Raw genomic sequence first — 16312 nt, 5'->3', positions numbered from 1 at the left:
TTCTTTTTTTTTTCCACTGCATGGCGTATATTCGCAAGACATAGAGCTTTAGTTCTTATAGAAGCTCTCTTTTTACTATTGATTCCGTCTTTCCAGGATACGCAGTGTAATATTTTGAATAAGTGACACATGATACGAAGTATTCGTCTGTATTCTTCAGGATCCCAGTTTAGGGAACTATTCAAGTCATCAATGTCTCGGATAAGCTCACAGGCGATGATCTTGACAGCTGGATTTGATGCTACGACAAGAAATAAAACTTCATTGCATGGAATGACATTGTCTTCAGTCTGTTCTTTATCAACGAGTCCTATACCTTTATTACAATTTAATCTTCATTTACCTTCTTATACTTCACAATCATTACATGAGAACAATGGTATATTGGCGATTCATTTATTACCACCGACACCTAAAGCGGTAAGACTAGGAAGAATCTTTGCCAGTGGAGTGAAAAGAGAAACGAAAAAGTTGAATTATACATATTTAGACACTTCTGAGCAGGAATTAGAGGATGGAGACGTTTTTCATGAAATGACTACACCGTTTAACAATATTTCAAATGATGACTGGAAAGAATATAAGTTTACAGACAAATTGAGTATACCAATAATCAAAGAAGCAGAAAGAGTATTTATATGTAAAAAAAGACAAGTTTTTGAAGTCGATTCCCATGAAATTTGGGCAGTGGAAGTATTGGAGATTACCAGCCCTAATAATAACTATAATATTGCACATAATGAGGATAAGACAGGAGGATTGCTCTACTACGATAGAAGCTTTCATAAAATTGGTGATGCATTGCGTGAATACTAAATACATTAAAATCGGCTACACTAGGAACGAATCATAATATACATTATTTATTTACTATCAATAATCTATTCACAATTTGAAATCATTTCATCCCCACTGACATTATTACCGCTTAATAAGAATTCTTCAAATTCCTTTTGTAAATCTGCAGTTGCATTTATTACTTTTGGTAAAATAAAGTCGTATTTTTCTTGAACCTTTTTGTTTCTTCTATGGAGTTTCCCAATAATGCCACTCTTTTTTAAATACTTAATATCGTTCGAAATCTTCTGTAATTCTTCATTTCTTGCCTCCTTTTTACTAACTAACTTATTTTTCTTCGTTAAGAATTGCTGCTTTTCATACCCAATGCTTTTCAATTTTGATCTGTATTCATTCATGGAAGATTCGTATTCATTTATAAATTGATTTAGTTGGTCAATCTCATCTAGCAATTTGGTTTCTTCAACTTTGAAATTTGATTCGCTTTCTTGCCGCAATGAGTCAGATCTCTGCAATTCGTTCTTTAAATCCTTAATTTCATTTTCTAATTGAATAACAGAATGCTGCAACCCTTTCAATTTACCAGAAATTCTGCCATCATTAGATTGCTTGTGGCTGTATTTCGATATCTTACTCTTTAAATTATCTATATCTTTCTTCGCATCAGATATTTTTTTATTTTCCTCCTTTTTTAGTCTCTTGAATCTGGTTTTGAATTGATTCAAATTTTCAATAGTAGACATCAAACTAGACTGCAAAGTCATCAAAGACGTGATTTCCGGAGACTTGTTCAAAATAGCTTTGGTACTTGAGGAAACAGTATTGATAATGAAATGAGCCAATAAGTTCCCTTCCTTATTCTGTTCATAAAGATCAATTTCATATTGGAATAATGGGTTTAAGCCATACACGCAAATAAAAAGGGCCTTTTCATTTTCAATCAATCCCTCATAAATATCCATATGTGCCCATCTAATACCATTAACCTTCACACTGAGACGTGTCAAATCAGGCACGATCAGTTCAAAAATTTCAACCTCTAGAACTTTAAAAACTACTCTGGTGTCGTCTATAAAAATAGTAGACAACATAGTTTCGAAGGAACGATTTGTTGATGTGATAAACTTGCCTCCGTTATTTTTACATCTGGTAGTATCTCCTGCAAACAAACTAGGCTTTTTAAACATTGCTTTGCATGCAGCAAGAACAGCCCAAAAAGGTTGGGTCGATGTAACATTGATGAGGTTTTTATCGATTATAGTGGTGGAATTTGGTGTCGGGTGTTGTGTTTGGTTTTGGGATAAAGCATGAGCCTGGATCTGCTTATTGGGTTTCGATGTAGAATGATCAGTTAAATTTACCAATTTATGTGACTTGAGAGTGTAGTTGGAGTTTGGTAATTTATTCGTAAAAGGAGTGATACAAAATGTTTGAAAATTCTCTGCTGCAGCTGATGAAAAATTTGATTTAGATAAGCTTTCGTCTTTAGCACAAGGCGACGAGTTCGATATAGAATGAGATATTTCTACCTCAAGCATATCATTTTTTGGTTCTTCAACATTTACAACTATTGGTAGAGTATCTGAAGTGGATGAAGCCTCATTTAATGATACAACAGACAAATTTGCTGCAGGGTTTGATGAGAGCATATTTTTAGACAAATAATTTCTCTTAAAATCAATTGGAACGTTAGGAGTTAAATTTGATAAATGATCTAATGTCTTGGAATAACGTTTTAATAAAAACGTTTTCTTCAAAATAGGGGAAATAGTTAAAATAATGACATGAATGCATAAGACTAAATTAACGTAATTTATTATCATCGAAAAAGTTGTCAAGCTTTTCGATACAATAATAAGCGAAGTATCATTCAACTTAAAATTGGACTTCAAGATACGCATTATAATGTTATATGACCAATTATGACTGAGTGATGGATCTATGTAATGCCCACCATTTAAAAAGTACTGTACGTTGATATTATTCTTGGATGTATGTTTTGAACCACTAAATATTCGTGAAGTCAATAAAAATGGCGAAACAGCATGGAAAAGCTGGGATAATAAGTTTGTATGGGTATTAGGATTGAATATCAATATTGGATGCTTGATAAACAGTCTCATATCGTAGGCAAGATTCGAAAACAAGTACTGAACTTGATTCATATCTATAAGCAATAACCAGTTCTGCATTATATAACTAATATATAGGACTGTAATGAAGCAAACAACTGCATTCCAGATATGATTGTTGAAATACTTGCTTTCGGATGTAATTCTATTATTTGGATTTATCTTTTTATTATTTATGGTAGTTGTAGTAGTCGTATTTGTTGTAGTTGTTGATGTGATTGATGTAATGGTTGTTGAGTTAGTTGTGGAGGATCCTATCAACTCGGAAGCTATGATGGATTTTGCAAATATAGATAAGTATTGAAGCCATCTTTTAGGGAAAAAATAATGAATAGTTAATAAGATGATTGCATTTATAGAGAATGCCTGTAATGCCGAACCAATCAACTTTGACTTGTAGTTCAAGTTCTTTCGGGAAAATTCATAATTGTCAGATCTCTCATTATAGAAATCGTCATGATATCGATTCCTTCGTAATAAATGTTTAACAATTAGCCTCCCGCCAAGGAATTTGGTACTCCCCGATAAAATATATGTTGTTAATATTATACAAGAAACTGATTGGGGTAATGCTAGTAAAATAAATATTAATGCCGTGATATCTCTTATTGAAGTAGGAGGCAATACTGTCGTTGATGAAATGGTTTCAGAAAGCACGCCTGGAGTCATGGAATGCGCTTTATTATGATGGCTAACAGCATCCATATTATGAAATTTTTGCACTCAAGTTAAAGGCAACTATTAAATTTTAAGTACAACAAAACGAAAAAAAAAATATAGTTCAGGAAAACAAGGAAATATTTAAATATTTCGATATATAAATGTTCTGTTGAATAATATGAGTGGAAATGCAGCTAAATAATAAAAGTTGACAAGTTTGAATATAAAGTATACCAAAAGCTTTGGATTCGAAGTATTTTTTCAGAAGTTGATTTGACCCGGAGCACACGACCATTGTTTTCTATATTGCCATTTGCAACAATATACATACGTCAGTTCTTGGTGAAAAATACTATATACTTACATCTAATGCAAGAGAGTAGCTAAGAATAATCGATAATTAATTTTAACATATATATCGTGATTTATAGTTGACTAAATGGATAATAGGAATTTTTCATAGCTGCAAATCCGAGGAAATGCAGGTACAATAGAGACATTAATGATAATGGCTTAAACAAGTTGCTTAGATTCTATAAAGACGTATTTAGCTAATATGCTGATGAGAGTATTGCATATTTGAACCCTTTTCTGATTTTGCTATATTCTTAAGTTTGCTTGTTCCTTGCCTGTCAAAGATGCAGCCTAAATCTGTCATACAACCAAGGTTTATGCCCGGCCAATATTACATGCCAAATACATATTGCCTATATACATATATACAGAATCAAGAGAAACTCAAGAGAAACTTAAGGTATAGCTTGTAATATATCCAGGGGAAATTTATGATTTGAAAACATTTAGCTGAAGCCGGTCGGTACATTTCGGAATCCAGGCCGATCCATTTTCTTGCTTCGGAGATGCTTTATGACAATTAAATTAGACTTAGAATTCGTAAAGGGTGAATAAAGCATAGTTATATCAGCCTTATTCTTTTCAATAAGCCTAGTAATGAAGAATTTAGTCATCAATCTAAGAGGTCTATGGATTTTCCTGATAGGATTGAATCATTTGGGTAAATCGATAATCTCTATCATCTATGGCTCTATCCTTCTTCATACAGAGATTTAATCTCTCACTAAAAGAAGTTAAAATTCTCAATCGTATTAAATAACTGTAAATATGACCTTAGAACTTTAAGTTTGATGGCCATTTACACCGAAAAGCTAAGGATATTCCATAATAAATATTATTAACTATAATAACTTGCTAATGAAAAAATGTTAAAGCACAAATCACTATTTCCATCGAAGGGAATAAATGACTCTTCATTTTGTAAGTTAATTTCGTTTTTTGATATAATCCTCTTCATATTAACAATAGGAAGCGAATTGTGGAAGGAAATTGCAGGTTCATTTGAGGTTTTGGAAAAACTTAAAACAAGACCACTTTCTTTGGACAGGCCTTTGTAAGGTTCTAAGTTTCTTGTTTCTGACATCAACCTGATTATATTTTGTTCATAAACGTGGGGAATTATCTTAGCAATATCTGGTAAGATATTAACTTTTGCTCCTAAGGCTTTATCGTTTTTGAATCTGAATTTCTGTGGCACGTATTTCCTCCATTGATTTGTTTTCACTATGTAATCAATATAATGCTGATTTTTCAATATGTAATGCGATGGATAAAGTACCGAGTTTTGTTCTGGTTTATTAATCAAAGGCACAAGGAAATACTTCTTACTTTCGGATAATCGTGCAGCATCTATAGATGTTACCTCTGAGTACTCATCTACCACCAACTGTACCATTTGACCTTTAGGGTATCGGATTCTTGATCCATCCATTTTAGTATCTGTGAGTGCTTGTGCAAAGGGATTTGAGTTAATTGAATCTGTATCATAATATGATGTCGAATAAAACTCAGCTGAGTGATATTTGTTATTTTTTAACCATTTTATTGGATTACTAAGAAGTGGATGCTTTGTGCATACTTTTGGCATTGTATGGATCAAATTGTAGATCTGTTTGAATCCAGTAGGATTTTTTTTTCTTGTCGCAAATATTCCAAACAAAATTCAAGTTTAAGATGTTCCAGATTGTTTCATACATGTTAAGGGCTTAATTTATACTTCGTATCTTGTAATAACCCCAAATAATTGGGTGACATTATTTTTCTAGTGACCATTGCGTAGTATGCCAAGTATAGAGTGTTTGAAACATGATTAATGCCCAACGGTGTATAAAAGCAGATTACAGATCCACTTGTTGGAAACTTCATATTCATATACCAAATGGTTGACTACATTAACCACCTTTGAATATGTTTTGCAATAAATTTAAGTATTTCTTTCCTTTAATAATTCTTTTGACTATTGTAGATGGAATTCCAATAGGTGCCAAAAGAGAAATGGTAACAATTTACAAGACTTTCGTTGAAACGGTTACGATAGATGCAACTTCGGAAACTTCTACTACATACATACCTCTGGGTACCAACGTAAAGAACGCTGTATCCGAGATTACCAAAAATTCCCAAAAAATAAGTGCTTTAACAAGTTCCAGCTCAAGTTCAACAATTGCAACTTCTTTGACTGCGAGCGATATTTCGCATCACTCAACCAAAAGTCCGTCCCAGAGCTCTCGCAGCAAATCTTCATCAGTATCAAGTATAACTACAAGTACATACACAAATAATATTCCAAAAGATTCTTTTGAAAATACTCTAAATGAAGTGTGGGATAGGTTTTGGCTGTTCGAAAAAAGTCAATGGAACGATGATGACTCAATTTGTGGCACTAGCCAATTTTCTGAGCCAGTTGTTTGGGATCAAGCCGTCATAGGAAGGGCCATAACTGATTCAAAGAATACAGAAAAGATTGAAAAAGTAACTGAGGCAATCTACAGATATAAGAACACGGCTCTAGGTGTTTATTCTGCTACAACTGCGGGAGACGATGATATTTATAATGACGACAATGCACAATTAGTCTGGGTATTTGTTGATGGATTCAAAGCTACTGGAAACGAAAAGCATTTAGACGCAGCAAAAGAGGTAATGCTGTTCTTAATGACTCAGTGGAATAGTCAAGGAAAAGGAGGTGTCATATGGAAATACAATGCAGATTATATTGCTTCTATATCTACGGTGGAAGCCGCATTGGCTGCATTACGATTGTATAGCGTAACATCAGATGGTGCTTTGTTAACGTTCGCTGAAGATTGTATGGACTTTATGTTTGAATACTTTCAGGATACTGATAAGCTATTTTTCGATGGCTTAAATAAGAATAACTATAATGATGTCAATAAAGGAAAATTATCATATACAGCCGGCTGTGCGTTAAGCTCATTGGCATATTTAAGTAAGTATAGTTCTAAAAGGGATTGGAAATCCAAAGCAATTGCTATAGGTAAGGCGGCAATGAATCAAAAAGGTGCATTGTATAATGGAAATTCAATTTGGAATAATCAATTAAAGTATATTCACTTACTCTACGCCGGATATGTGGATTTGTTAACATTAACTGATTGGGACCTTGAGTTTTCTAAATTCAAGCAAGAATTAGTAAGACAATGTTCGCTCATGATTGAGTTTTTGCAAGATCCTGACGATAAATCATTATATTTTGGTCTGTCAACTGAAGCTACAGAAAAAATGTTTCAGAAATATGAAGTGGCATTTAAGGAGGACAATACTTTTAAACAGAACAAAGACATATACTGCGATGGAGATGTAAATAAGCATACGAAAAAGTCGTTGATGAATAATGGATCTGTTGCACAAATCTTATATGAAGTGAGTCGTATACTTTGATACAAGCGCTAATGGTTAACATTGGTATCAGAAAAAGAAGGATTTTTGTCATTTCCGCTCAGCTTTTAAAAGTCTGGATAAATTTAACATATTTTCCAATCTAGAGAAGCGTTCAAATTTAGTTCGAAGTTAGTTTTAACACAATATGAATCTATACTTTTATCATAGAATTAATTAATCTTCTTAAGTAGTTAATTAGATCTAAACTTCCGACTCATGAAAGAGACTAGCTTTTAGTCAACAATTTTTCAAAAGCCTTTCTTGGTGCTCCTCTAAGAAAAACTTCACCACAGTATTGATAGTCTAATTTTTCAAAAGTCTTGAGCATACCAATGTTATCAAAATTTGTGTCCGCTTTAATGCTATAAATCTGACTCGAAAGAGCATATTCCTCGACAGACTTTAAAATTTTCTGAGCTAAACCCTTTCCCAAATATCCCTGAGAGACAGCAACGCGATGGCACACAACATAATCACCTTCAGATAGCCATTTACCTTCTATGTTGTTATAAGCAGGTTCATCATTGATTAATATAGTACAATATCCCACAACATTATTGCTGCAAGTTAGCACATATGCAACTTTCTTCTCTATGTCTTCTTTTATAACAGATGGATTTGGATAACCATCTTGCCATTGATCACTTCCATCATCTTTCCTACGACGTATAGCATCTTCTAGTATTTTCCAACTTGAATCTAAATCGTCTAAAGTAGCTTGTCTAAAAGAAAATTCCATAATATTGTTGAAATTGGTTGACGAATTGATAGAATCTTCTATAAATTTGATAAATTTGATTTCTTCAAGACACGCGAATAAGCACAATTAGTTGACTCACCACCTACAAAGTAGCCAAAAATAGAGCAAACCAATGGGATAAAGATATCAATATCCTAACCTAGTAATTGAAAGTAACTATTTCTTATAGAAAATTGGGGGTACATAAAATAATTTCATTATCACATTATCACATTATCTGTAGTGTATATCCGTGATTGCTCCTTAAGGTATCTCAATAATCCCATTTTAGTAGTTATCTTTTCGTCTTGGTTAGGAGACAATTGCAACTACTATATTGCATGAATTAATTTTTAGATCTGGTCACTTCTTTATCGAGAGCAATATGTTTTAAAAGAATTGTTGCAAAATTTCTGATTAAGCCGAGATCAGTAAATTAATAATGATTGATATCCTACGAATCATAATGTAATAATTTATATATTTTAATCTAGCATAGGAGATAAAACTTACAAATTTTGAGCAGTATGGAAATCTTTACCAGAATATAAAGCATTACTTCCCAATTCCTGTTCAATTCTTAAGATTTGGTTTAATTTGGCCAATCTTTCAGATCTGGCAGGAGCACCAGTTTTAATTTGGCCAGTTCTCAAACCAACTACAATATCAGCAATGGTATGGTCTTCCGTTTCACCAGATCTATGAGAAACCATAACTCCCCAGTTATCACTGAAAGCAAGTTGGGCTGCGTTAATTGATTCAGTAAGTGTACCGATTTGATTTACCTTCAACAACAAAGCATTTGCAGCCTTCTTCTCTATAGCCTTTTTGATAAAAATAGGATTAGTAACAGTTAAGTCATCGCCAACAATTTGCAACTTAGAGGCTACTTTAGGATAAAAATTGGACCATGCATCCCAATCTTCTTCTGCAAATGGGTCTTCAATTGATATGATTGGGTAATTTTCAATTAACCTTTCATATAAATCAGCTAATTGGTTACCAGACAACCATTTTGTCTTATCTGAGTTTGGATTTTTAAAATCTAAGTCATATTTACCATCTTTATAGAATTCAGATGATGCCACATCTAAGGCAATTCCAACCTTGCCCTTGTAACCTGCCTTTTCAATGGAAGCAACGATCAAATCAAGCGCTTCTTCAGGAGTTTCAATATCTGGTGCTACACCACCTTCATCTCCAACGTTACCAGCAGATTGGCCATACTTACTCTTTGTTAAGGATTTCAAATGGTGGTAAACTTCGGAACCAATTCTTAATGCATCGGAAAAACTTGGCGCATTAGTTGGAGCTATCATAAATTCTTGGAATGCCAATGAACCACCAGCATGAGAACCACCATTTAAAACATTCTGAAATGGGACTGGCAATACGTACTTGTCTTGTTTAGAATTGCTTAGATCAGCGATATGTTTATATAATGGCACTTTTTTGGCTTCTGCACCTGCTTTAGCAACAGCCAATGAGACCCCAAGTATAGCATTTGCACCTAAATTCTTCTTGTTTGCAGTGCCATCCAACTTCAACAAGAAAGAATCAATTTCTTGTTGATTCTTTTCATCAAGACCAGACTTTACCAACTGTGGAGCAATAGTGTTGTTTACATTATCAACAGCCTTTGTTACACCTTTACCTTGCCATTTAGTTTTATCACCATCTCTCAACTCCATGGCTTCGTTGATACCAGTAGATGCACCTGAAGGTACAATTGCTCTGAATAAACCATTTTCAGTAGTAACATCAACTTCTACAGTTGGGTTACCACGGGAATCGTATACATAACGGGAATGAACCTTGGAAATAGCCATTTTTCACAAAAAACTATCAATTATATTTAATTATATTGAATTATATTGAAATCTAGCGAATAAGAAAAAAGAACAGTCTGAGAAATACAACAATTTATATATCTATATGGCTAGTACATTATAATTGCTTTCCAGCAATTCCATGTACCGCGGACGACTAAATTACTTTGAATCAACTCATACTTTACAATATTTCAACAGTAATAAGCAAGAAATTCAAATTATTGCTCCCTAGGTATTAGAACATATTCATTTCCCATAGATGTCCTTAGAGTTCAATAGTTGGAGCTTTTTATTGGGGTTGAAGTACTTTTCTTGAATCGGGTCGAGGGAAGTAGCATTTTCTCAGCGGGATTGCCGCAAAACTCCAGATTAAGCAATCAAATCAAAAGCACGTAAGAAATCCAACATCAATAAATATAATTCGTATTCGCCAATTTAGTTTCTATGAAGTGAGGAATATTTTATGATCACATACTAAAGAATAGTACTGAGAAATTCCAAAGAGCGATTAGAGTATTTCGAATAATGCTCTCATCTTCGCTGGATGTTTAGTCCTTTAAAAATTTAAATGGCTGGTTTCCACAGTTTGTTAATTGTTGTTTGGACTGCTAAGTCAGATAAAAACATAGACATTACCATTAATGCTTAATGTGATTTATATGTATATATATATATATTCAATAATTAAGTCTTAAATGTATAAGTAAAATAAGTTAGCTTAAGTTGAAATATGTGAATATTTTCATCATTTTAAGCCTAAAGAGAAATCCAATTTCATAATAGATAATACATATATTACTTGAAGAGCATATATCAGTTACATTGTGATGCAAAAATGGCCAACATTAATACTTCAGACCATCTTAAAATTTGGTGCGATATATTTTGAACTGGGATATATGAAGAGATAAATAAATTAATATATTTAGATAATAATACTGAAATGCCAAATTCAAATGGAAATGATTCAGTAGACTCAACTTCATTTCGGAGTATTTTAAATGGAGTGAAGCGTATGAGAGAACAGTATAATGTTGATGACCATGAAGATGTATCCGAAATACGAACAGAACTACAACCTCAACGAGAGACGCAACCAGCGAATACAATCAACGATGTAACGGACAAAACTAATAAAGTTCCAAGTGCAGATGAACCTGTGAAAGCCAACGTTCAAAGTTCAAACCATGAAGCTCAACGAAATAATGAAAGATTGGATTCTAGCACTTCCATTAATAATCCCTCTAATACTGCCAGGAGCAATAATAGAATAAATACAAGAGGAAGCAATGTACAAACCTATTCATCAGTTCAGGTATCACAGTCGCAGAAGGGAAACCCGCTTTTAACAAATTCTTTGATGAAAAGTATACCTTGGTCATATAATGGATCAATTCTTTCAGATTATTATATTAATCCAACTTTACAAATACTATTTCTTTCATTAAAATATCACAAGTTGCATCCAGAATATATTTGGCAAAGGTTGAAGAAGTTGAATAAGGGGTCTACGATAGTCGAGACTTCAAACGATAGAGTATTAAGATTATTATTAGTAGTTGTCGATATCGATGCTCATCAAGAAATTTTACGAAAGTTACTGAATCTTTGTATTAAGCAAGATCTCTCGTTGGTGTTAGCTTGGTCATTTGAAGAGGCTGGAAACTACATTGCTTTCTGCAAACAGTATGAAATGTCATCTTCTAAAGTAAAGTCGGCAATTAAGGGTACTAAGAGTTTAGAGTACCAGGCGTGCGTAGTGGACACCCTTACAGGAATAAGATCAGTAAACAAAACCGATTCAGTTAAATTATTAGCCAACTGTGGATCAGTCAAGAATATTGTTTTGCAAAGTTGCAAAAGCAACGAAGACGGTGGTTTGAATAATATTCAAGGTTTAGGTGCTAGGAAATTACTGAACATGAGGTCTGTCTTCCTGGAACCGTTTATTTATAATAAAGAATACGATTAATGAAACTATGAAATATTTATCAATTGATTATTTGAAACGTATAGAAACGTAAATAAGTAGTAGTTTACTCTACATGACATGCAACTATCTTTTAGTATATCCAGGAATCTGAAGCTCATAAATTAGAGTCAATATTATTTTATTTTACATTATATATCTCTTCATCTAGTAAATTAGAAGTATTCATATACTTACCTATTGTTGCTGTTGCTGTTGCTTTTCATATTCAATCATTTTATTTCTTAAAACCAAATTGATGCTATTCAATATTTCGTTCTTTTGCACTAAGATTTCTTTAAGCTTCTTGGAGTCGCCATTCAATTTTTCTATTTTACTTTCATAAACCGATTTAGTTTCGTTAGCCAGTTTATTAACAAAATACCCAGTACCTATATCAACTAAGTACTCATCTTTCTTAGCAATCTTACCCGGCAAGTATAAAGAACTAGTCAATGGAACTAATAACTCAGAAGCATCTGATTTTTCCATGCTATCAACACTATTAATACATTCTTTCAATCTTGATTGTGCTGTTTGTAAGGCTTGTAATGATTGAGTGAAATGGTTTATCTCTTGTTCAGTAGATTTACGAAATTCAATTATTTGCTGAGGTTGAAGCTGAGTCAAGTCTATCTTCCTTTGATGTCCTGTTGCCATAATTAGTGTTAGCTATTGTTAATAATCTATTCCGTATATTCTATTTAATCAGCACTTCGAAAAATTTCGATCTATATAATTTTGTAATCTCACTAAAAAAATTTCGACCTATTGACGTAGTATCTACACCGATTTTGGACCTGATTTTTAACTAATATGGGTAATGATGGAGGAACTATAGCCAAAAGACAAGATATACTATCCTTACATTCATACGGAAAGAATGGAGAAAATGAAAAAGTTCAGATAGCTGATGATGATGAAAACTCTGACCTAACTAAATGCGCCTTATCTTCATCACTATTATATGGCCCAGAAGATCCGGTGATCGTAGGTGATTATAAAGGGAAATTATATGACAAACTGGAAGTTTTGAAGTATATGCTTAAGCAAAAGAGTAACAATAATGATTTTATCGATACAAAGGGTAATGAAGTAACTAATATTTCGTCTCCATTCAGTCATCTTCGTTCTTTGAGAGATATTATTGACGTACATGTCAATTGGAAGCTTAATTCTGCTGGTCTAAGACCAACTATTGAATGTCCTGTAACGAAGGAACTGAATAGTAATACAGTTTATGCATATTTACGTCCATGCGGATGTGTACTTTCTTTCAAGATCTTAGAAGGACTTGATAAATACTTTTCTGAAAAGGGCAATAAATCGGATAACGGAATGAAAGATTTCGACTGCCCTAACTGTGGTGAGATGTTTTGTTTCAAGTACGATGTTGTTATTTTAAATCCAAGAGATGTCAAAGAGCGTACTGAATTCAATAAGAGAACTTTCAATCTCTTACAGGATTTGAAACTAACCCATTCCAAGAAGCCGATGAAGATCAAGAAGAAGAAAAAAGATACGTCAGAACCTAAGGGTCTTTCTGATTCAAGAAAAAGGCGTGAAGATGCAGACGAAACTACGAACTTAACGAAAAAGACTAAGATTTGAATATGATATTTGACATATAAATTTGAAAGTTAGTCAGTATATACATAGACAGAAATACTAATAATAGGTTAATAAAACCAAACTATATACAAACATTTAATCATGTTGAAGTTAATACCCACGCCGTACTCTACTAGTAGAATCATTCCTTTTGTTCATAGAACCATTCATATTTTATTATATTTATTTATCTGCTTCTTCATCATTAGCAGTACGTGCCTGGTCATATTGTTCTTTCAGGAAAGCTAATTTATTCTTATTCATTCTAGCAAAATCAGAGTTTGCATATATATTGAAAGTTATACTTCCAATACCAACAACACAAATACCAACTAATCCGAGGACGGTACCCCTATGTACCATATCAGTGATACGAACAGAAAGTGGGATTTTCGAAGATGCCATGTCAATAATATTTGTAAATCTTTCGAAGTAGGTGAAAAAACAAGTTTGCATTTATAAATCCTTTCTAAAAAAATGAGTTGACTTTATAACGCGATTACATAATCAATATAATACATATTTAAAGTAAGTATTTTAACCACTTACTGTTAACAAGACCGGCTTCAAGAAGACTAGGATTCGAATAGATCAAGTCTGGCAACCAGTGGCTATTATAGAGTCTAAATAAATCTTGTAATTCATCAGACTCATTGTTGTCAAGGACCTCACTTATAATATAATCTAACAAATCGTGACTGATTAAATTAATTGGAGTGATTTCTTTCAGGTCCTTCTTGAGGAGCGAAGAATGGGACAACAACGCCTCAGATAAGTTGTTTAAATTGTGCTGGAACTTGTCGAAATCTATATGACCAATTGGTAAGATTTTTGAATCGGCATTCAAAGCCGAGTCTGAGTTTGGAGTTGGCTTTTGTCTCAATGCTTCGTAGTTACCAATGTCGATATTAACGACAAATTGTCTTGGTTGAATTCCCTTGATGATAAACTTTTTCTTTGGTGTCTGTTCCAAAGACTCAGGGTTCAAATTGACCACCATAGCTTCGGAATTTGGGAACGCTGAATTCACATTCTTTATGAAATCAACTGCCGGTAATAATGGCGGCCATTCAGGGTTTGGTTGAGTCTTAGATGTTTGCCACACTTCTTCGAATTGCTTTTCATATGCTTTCCATAATGAAATTTGGGTTACCTCCCCTGGAATTACATCACTAGAATCTGATATAACATTTGCTTCATTGGCTTTTGAAAATGGCTCGTAGCAACAACGTAACCACGTAGTTGCTCTCAAAGGCTCTGGGAATTTAACAATTATATCATACAATTGTTTAGATAACAGAGGTAACACGGTTGGTACGTTTATGTATTGTGATCTTTTAGTTAAAGTCAATGGAGGCATATCTGGAATTTTCGAAGGGTCGTTTAACGATAAATTGGAAATGATTAAAATAGGTAATTCCTTAATCAAAGTTTGATATATCGCTTTTGAAGATTTGATTTGTAAGAGTTTTTTCAATCTATAGGTCTGAGAATCCTTGATTGATGTTGGATATAATGGATGAAATGCCTCCGAAGACAAGTATTGCTTAAGAAACTCTAATGTGGCAATTGAAAGATCGTTATCAGCTATTAATAAGAAGAATACGAAATTCTCAAGATGGACTTCTTCAATAGCGTCAATACAATTATTAGGTGTTTTACTTAATTCCTCTTCTAATTCTTCTTCTTGCTTTTCATTGTTATTTTCACCTTCACTAGTCTTGGCTATGGCCGCTGTCTCTTTAATAAATAATAAGTGGGATATAATTCTCATGATATTAATTAAAAGGTATTTGTCTTTTGTGTGGAGAGAAGCAAATAATAATTGGTTGAATAATGGGTCGTTTTTAGTATTGTCAATGTAGTAGCAACTCAACGGCTCTAACAAATCTATCAAGTAATTGAGTCCTTCTCTGAACTGGTTGTGGAAACGAGTTAAATAATGGGATCTGACATCGCCCACGTAGAACCAATGAACAAATATCTTCAACACCTCAATGAGATGCTTTTTCAATGTCTTCAATTGAGACAAATACTGCTGATTTACCAAATCCTGTGCCAAATTTCTTAAGGAAAGCAAGGAATCAAGACTCAACAGCATTTCTTCCTGGGTTATCAACTGGTCCTTTTTCTCGAGTATCATCTGGAAGGGCTTGATGAAATAACTTATCAACTCATGGGCCAAATATGGAGTCTTTTCAAAATTCACCAAGTTCGGTGATGTGCATGAAATCTGAGACAACGAAGTTAAAGCCCATTCTATCTCTTCTTGGATTCCCGACTTTAACGACATGATTATGCGAGTCATCATCTCTGGTCCTTGATGCCCACTTCCGATTAAATTATGTTGTAAATATCCACCTACGTTTCCATTAGCCAGAATGGCTAATGTCTTCCTCGTAGAAACTACACTGACTGGGACTGGAGTAGGATCCATCTTTATTTTCTGATAATAGCTAGTTGATCTTAGTTACCTCCAATCTCTAGTAAACAACTCTTGATCAAAAATTCATACACGTAAATGTAACCTGCAAACTTGAATCTCGACAGAAACTGCAAATATACCTTTTGCGACATTGTCGCAATTTCCACTACTTGAACAACACCTATAGAAGGCTACGATAGCAAGAATGTAATTCGAAGCCTTACTCGTTGATCTACACTATATATATATATATATATATATATATATAATAAGAAACAAGAAGGGAATCAGTTACATTTATCTTGTCAATCATAATTCAATTTTTGGATGGCCTATGCAATGTGTTATATGATATTTGAAATTGCCAGATGTTGAATATTCGCTTCTTAT

The 16312-nt window shown here is 33.4% G+C and overlaps 11 protein-coding genes across 11 annotated transcripts; 4 read left to right on the top strand and 7 right to left on the bottom strand.

The window, feature by feature from the left end:
- Positions 1–192: 192 nt before the first annotated feature.
- AC631_04493 (uncharacterized protein) lies at positions 193–816 on the top strand (the record flags this gene model as incomplete). Its single annotated transcript, XM_015613322.1, has 1 exon — positions 193–816. The coding sequence occupies one exon, from the start codon at positions 193–195 to the stop codon at positions 814–816; it is 624 nt and encodes a 207-aa protein (XP_015465866.1).
- A 65-nt stretch (positions 817–881) lies between these two features.
- EMC9 (Emc9p) lies at positions 882–3635 on the bottom strand (the record flags this gene model as incomplete). The annotated part of the gene is made up of 1 exon (XM_015613321.1): positions 882–3635. The coding sequence occupies one exon, from the start codon at positions 3633–3635 to the stop codon at positions 882–884; it is 2754 nt and encodes a 917-aa protein (XP_015465865.1).
- Positions 3636–4782: 1147 nt separating this feature from the next.
- Positions 4783–5532, bottom strand: AC631_04491 (uncharacterized protein; the record flags this gene model as incomplete). Its single annotated transcript, XM_015613320.1, has 1 exon — positions 4783–5532. One exon carries the CDS (start codon positions 5530–5532, stop codon positions 4783–4785), a length of 750 nt encoding a protein of 249 aa, XP_015465864.1.
- A 407-nt stretch (positions 5533–5939) lies between these two features.
- On the top strand, positions 5940–7346 carry FAV3 (Fav3p; the record flags this gene model as incomplete). The annotated part of the gene is made up of 1 exon (XM_015613319.1): positions 5940–7346. One exon carries the CDS (start codon positions 5940–5942, stop codon positions 7344–7346), a length of 1407 nt encoding a protein of 468 aa, XP_015465863.1.
- Positions 7347–7572: 226 nt separating this feature from the next.
- On the bottom strand, positions 7573–8085 carry AC631_04489 (GNAT family N-acetyltransferase; the record flags this gene model as incomplete). Its single annotated transcript, XM_015613318.1, has 1 exon — positions 7573–8085. The coding sequence occupies one exon, from the start codon at positions 8083–8085 to the stop codon at positions 7573–7575; it is 513 nt and encodes a 170-aa protein (XP_015465862.1).
- A 509-nt stretch (positions 8086–8594) lies between these two features.
- Positions 8595–9914, bottom strand: AC631_04488 (Enolase 1; the record flags this gene model as incomplete). The annotated part of the gene is made up of 1 exon (XM_015613317.1): positions 8595–9914. One exon carries the CDS (start codon positions 9912–9914, stop codon positions 8595–8597), a length of 1320 nt encoding a protein of 439 aa, XP_015465861.1.
- A 946-nt stretch (positions 9915–10860) lies between these two features.
- RAD10 (Rad10p) lies at positions 10861–11889 on the top strand (the record flags this gene model as incomplete). Its single annotated transcript, XM_015613316.1, has 1 exon — positions 10861–11889. One exon carries the CDS (start codon positions 10861–10863, stop codon positions 11887–11889), a length of 1029 nt encoding a protein of 342 aa, XP_015465860.1.
- A 195-nt stretch (positions 11890–12084) lies between these two features.
- GIM5 (Gim5p) lies at positions 12085–12546 on the bottom strand (the record flags this gene model as incomplete). The annotated part of the gene is made up of 1 exon (XM_015613315.1): positions 12085–12546. The coding sequence occupies one exon, from the start codon at positions 12544–12546 to the stop codon at positions 12085–12087; it is 462 nt and encodes a 153-aa protein (XP_015465859.1).
- A 156-nt stretch (positions 12547–12702) lies between these two features.
- Positions 12703–13497, top strand: AC631_04485 (uncharacterized protein; the record flags this gene model as incomplete). The annotated part of the gene is made up of 1 exon (XM_015613314.1): positions 12703–13497. The coding sequence occupies one exon, from the start codon at positions 12703–12705 to the stop codon at positions 13495–13497; it is 795 nt and encodes a 264-aa protein (XP_015465858.1).
- A 183-nt stretch (positions 13498–13680) lies between these two features.
- AC631_04484 (uncharacterized protein) lies at positions 13681–13902 on the bottom strand (the record flags this gene model as incomplete). The annotated part of the gene is made up of 1 exon (XM_015613313.1): positions 13681–13902. The coding sequence occupies one exon, from the start codon at positions 13900–13902 to the stop codon at positions 13681–13683; it is 222 nt and encodes a 73-aa protein (XP_015465857.1).
- Positions 13903–14020: 118 nt separating this feature from the next.
- Positions 14021–15934, bottom strand: AC631_04483 (uncharacterized protein; the record flags this gene model as incomplete). The annotated part of the gene is made up of 1 exon (XM_015613312.1): positions 14021–15934. One exon carries the CDS (start codon positions 15932–15934, stop codon positions 14021–14023), a length of 1914 nt encoding a protein of 637 aa, XP_015465856.1.
- Positions 15935–16312: the final 378 nt, after the last annotated feature.

This window comes from Debaryomyces fabryi, assembly GCF_001447935.2.
Source record: "Debaryomyces fabryi strain CBS 789 chromosome Unknown contig00122, whole genome shotgun sequence".
Lineage (NCBI taxonomy): Eukaryota > Fungi > Ascomycota > Pichiomycetes > Serinales > Debaryomycetaceae > Debaryomyces > Debaryomyces fabryi.
This window is presented reverse-complemented; position numbering and strand designations above follow the sequence as displayed.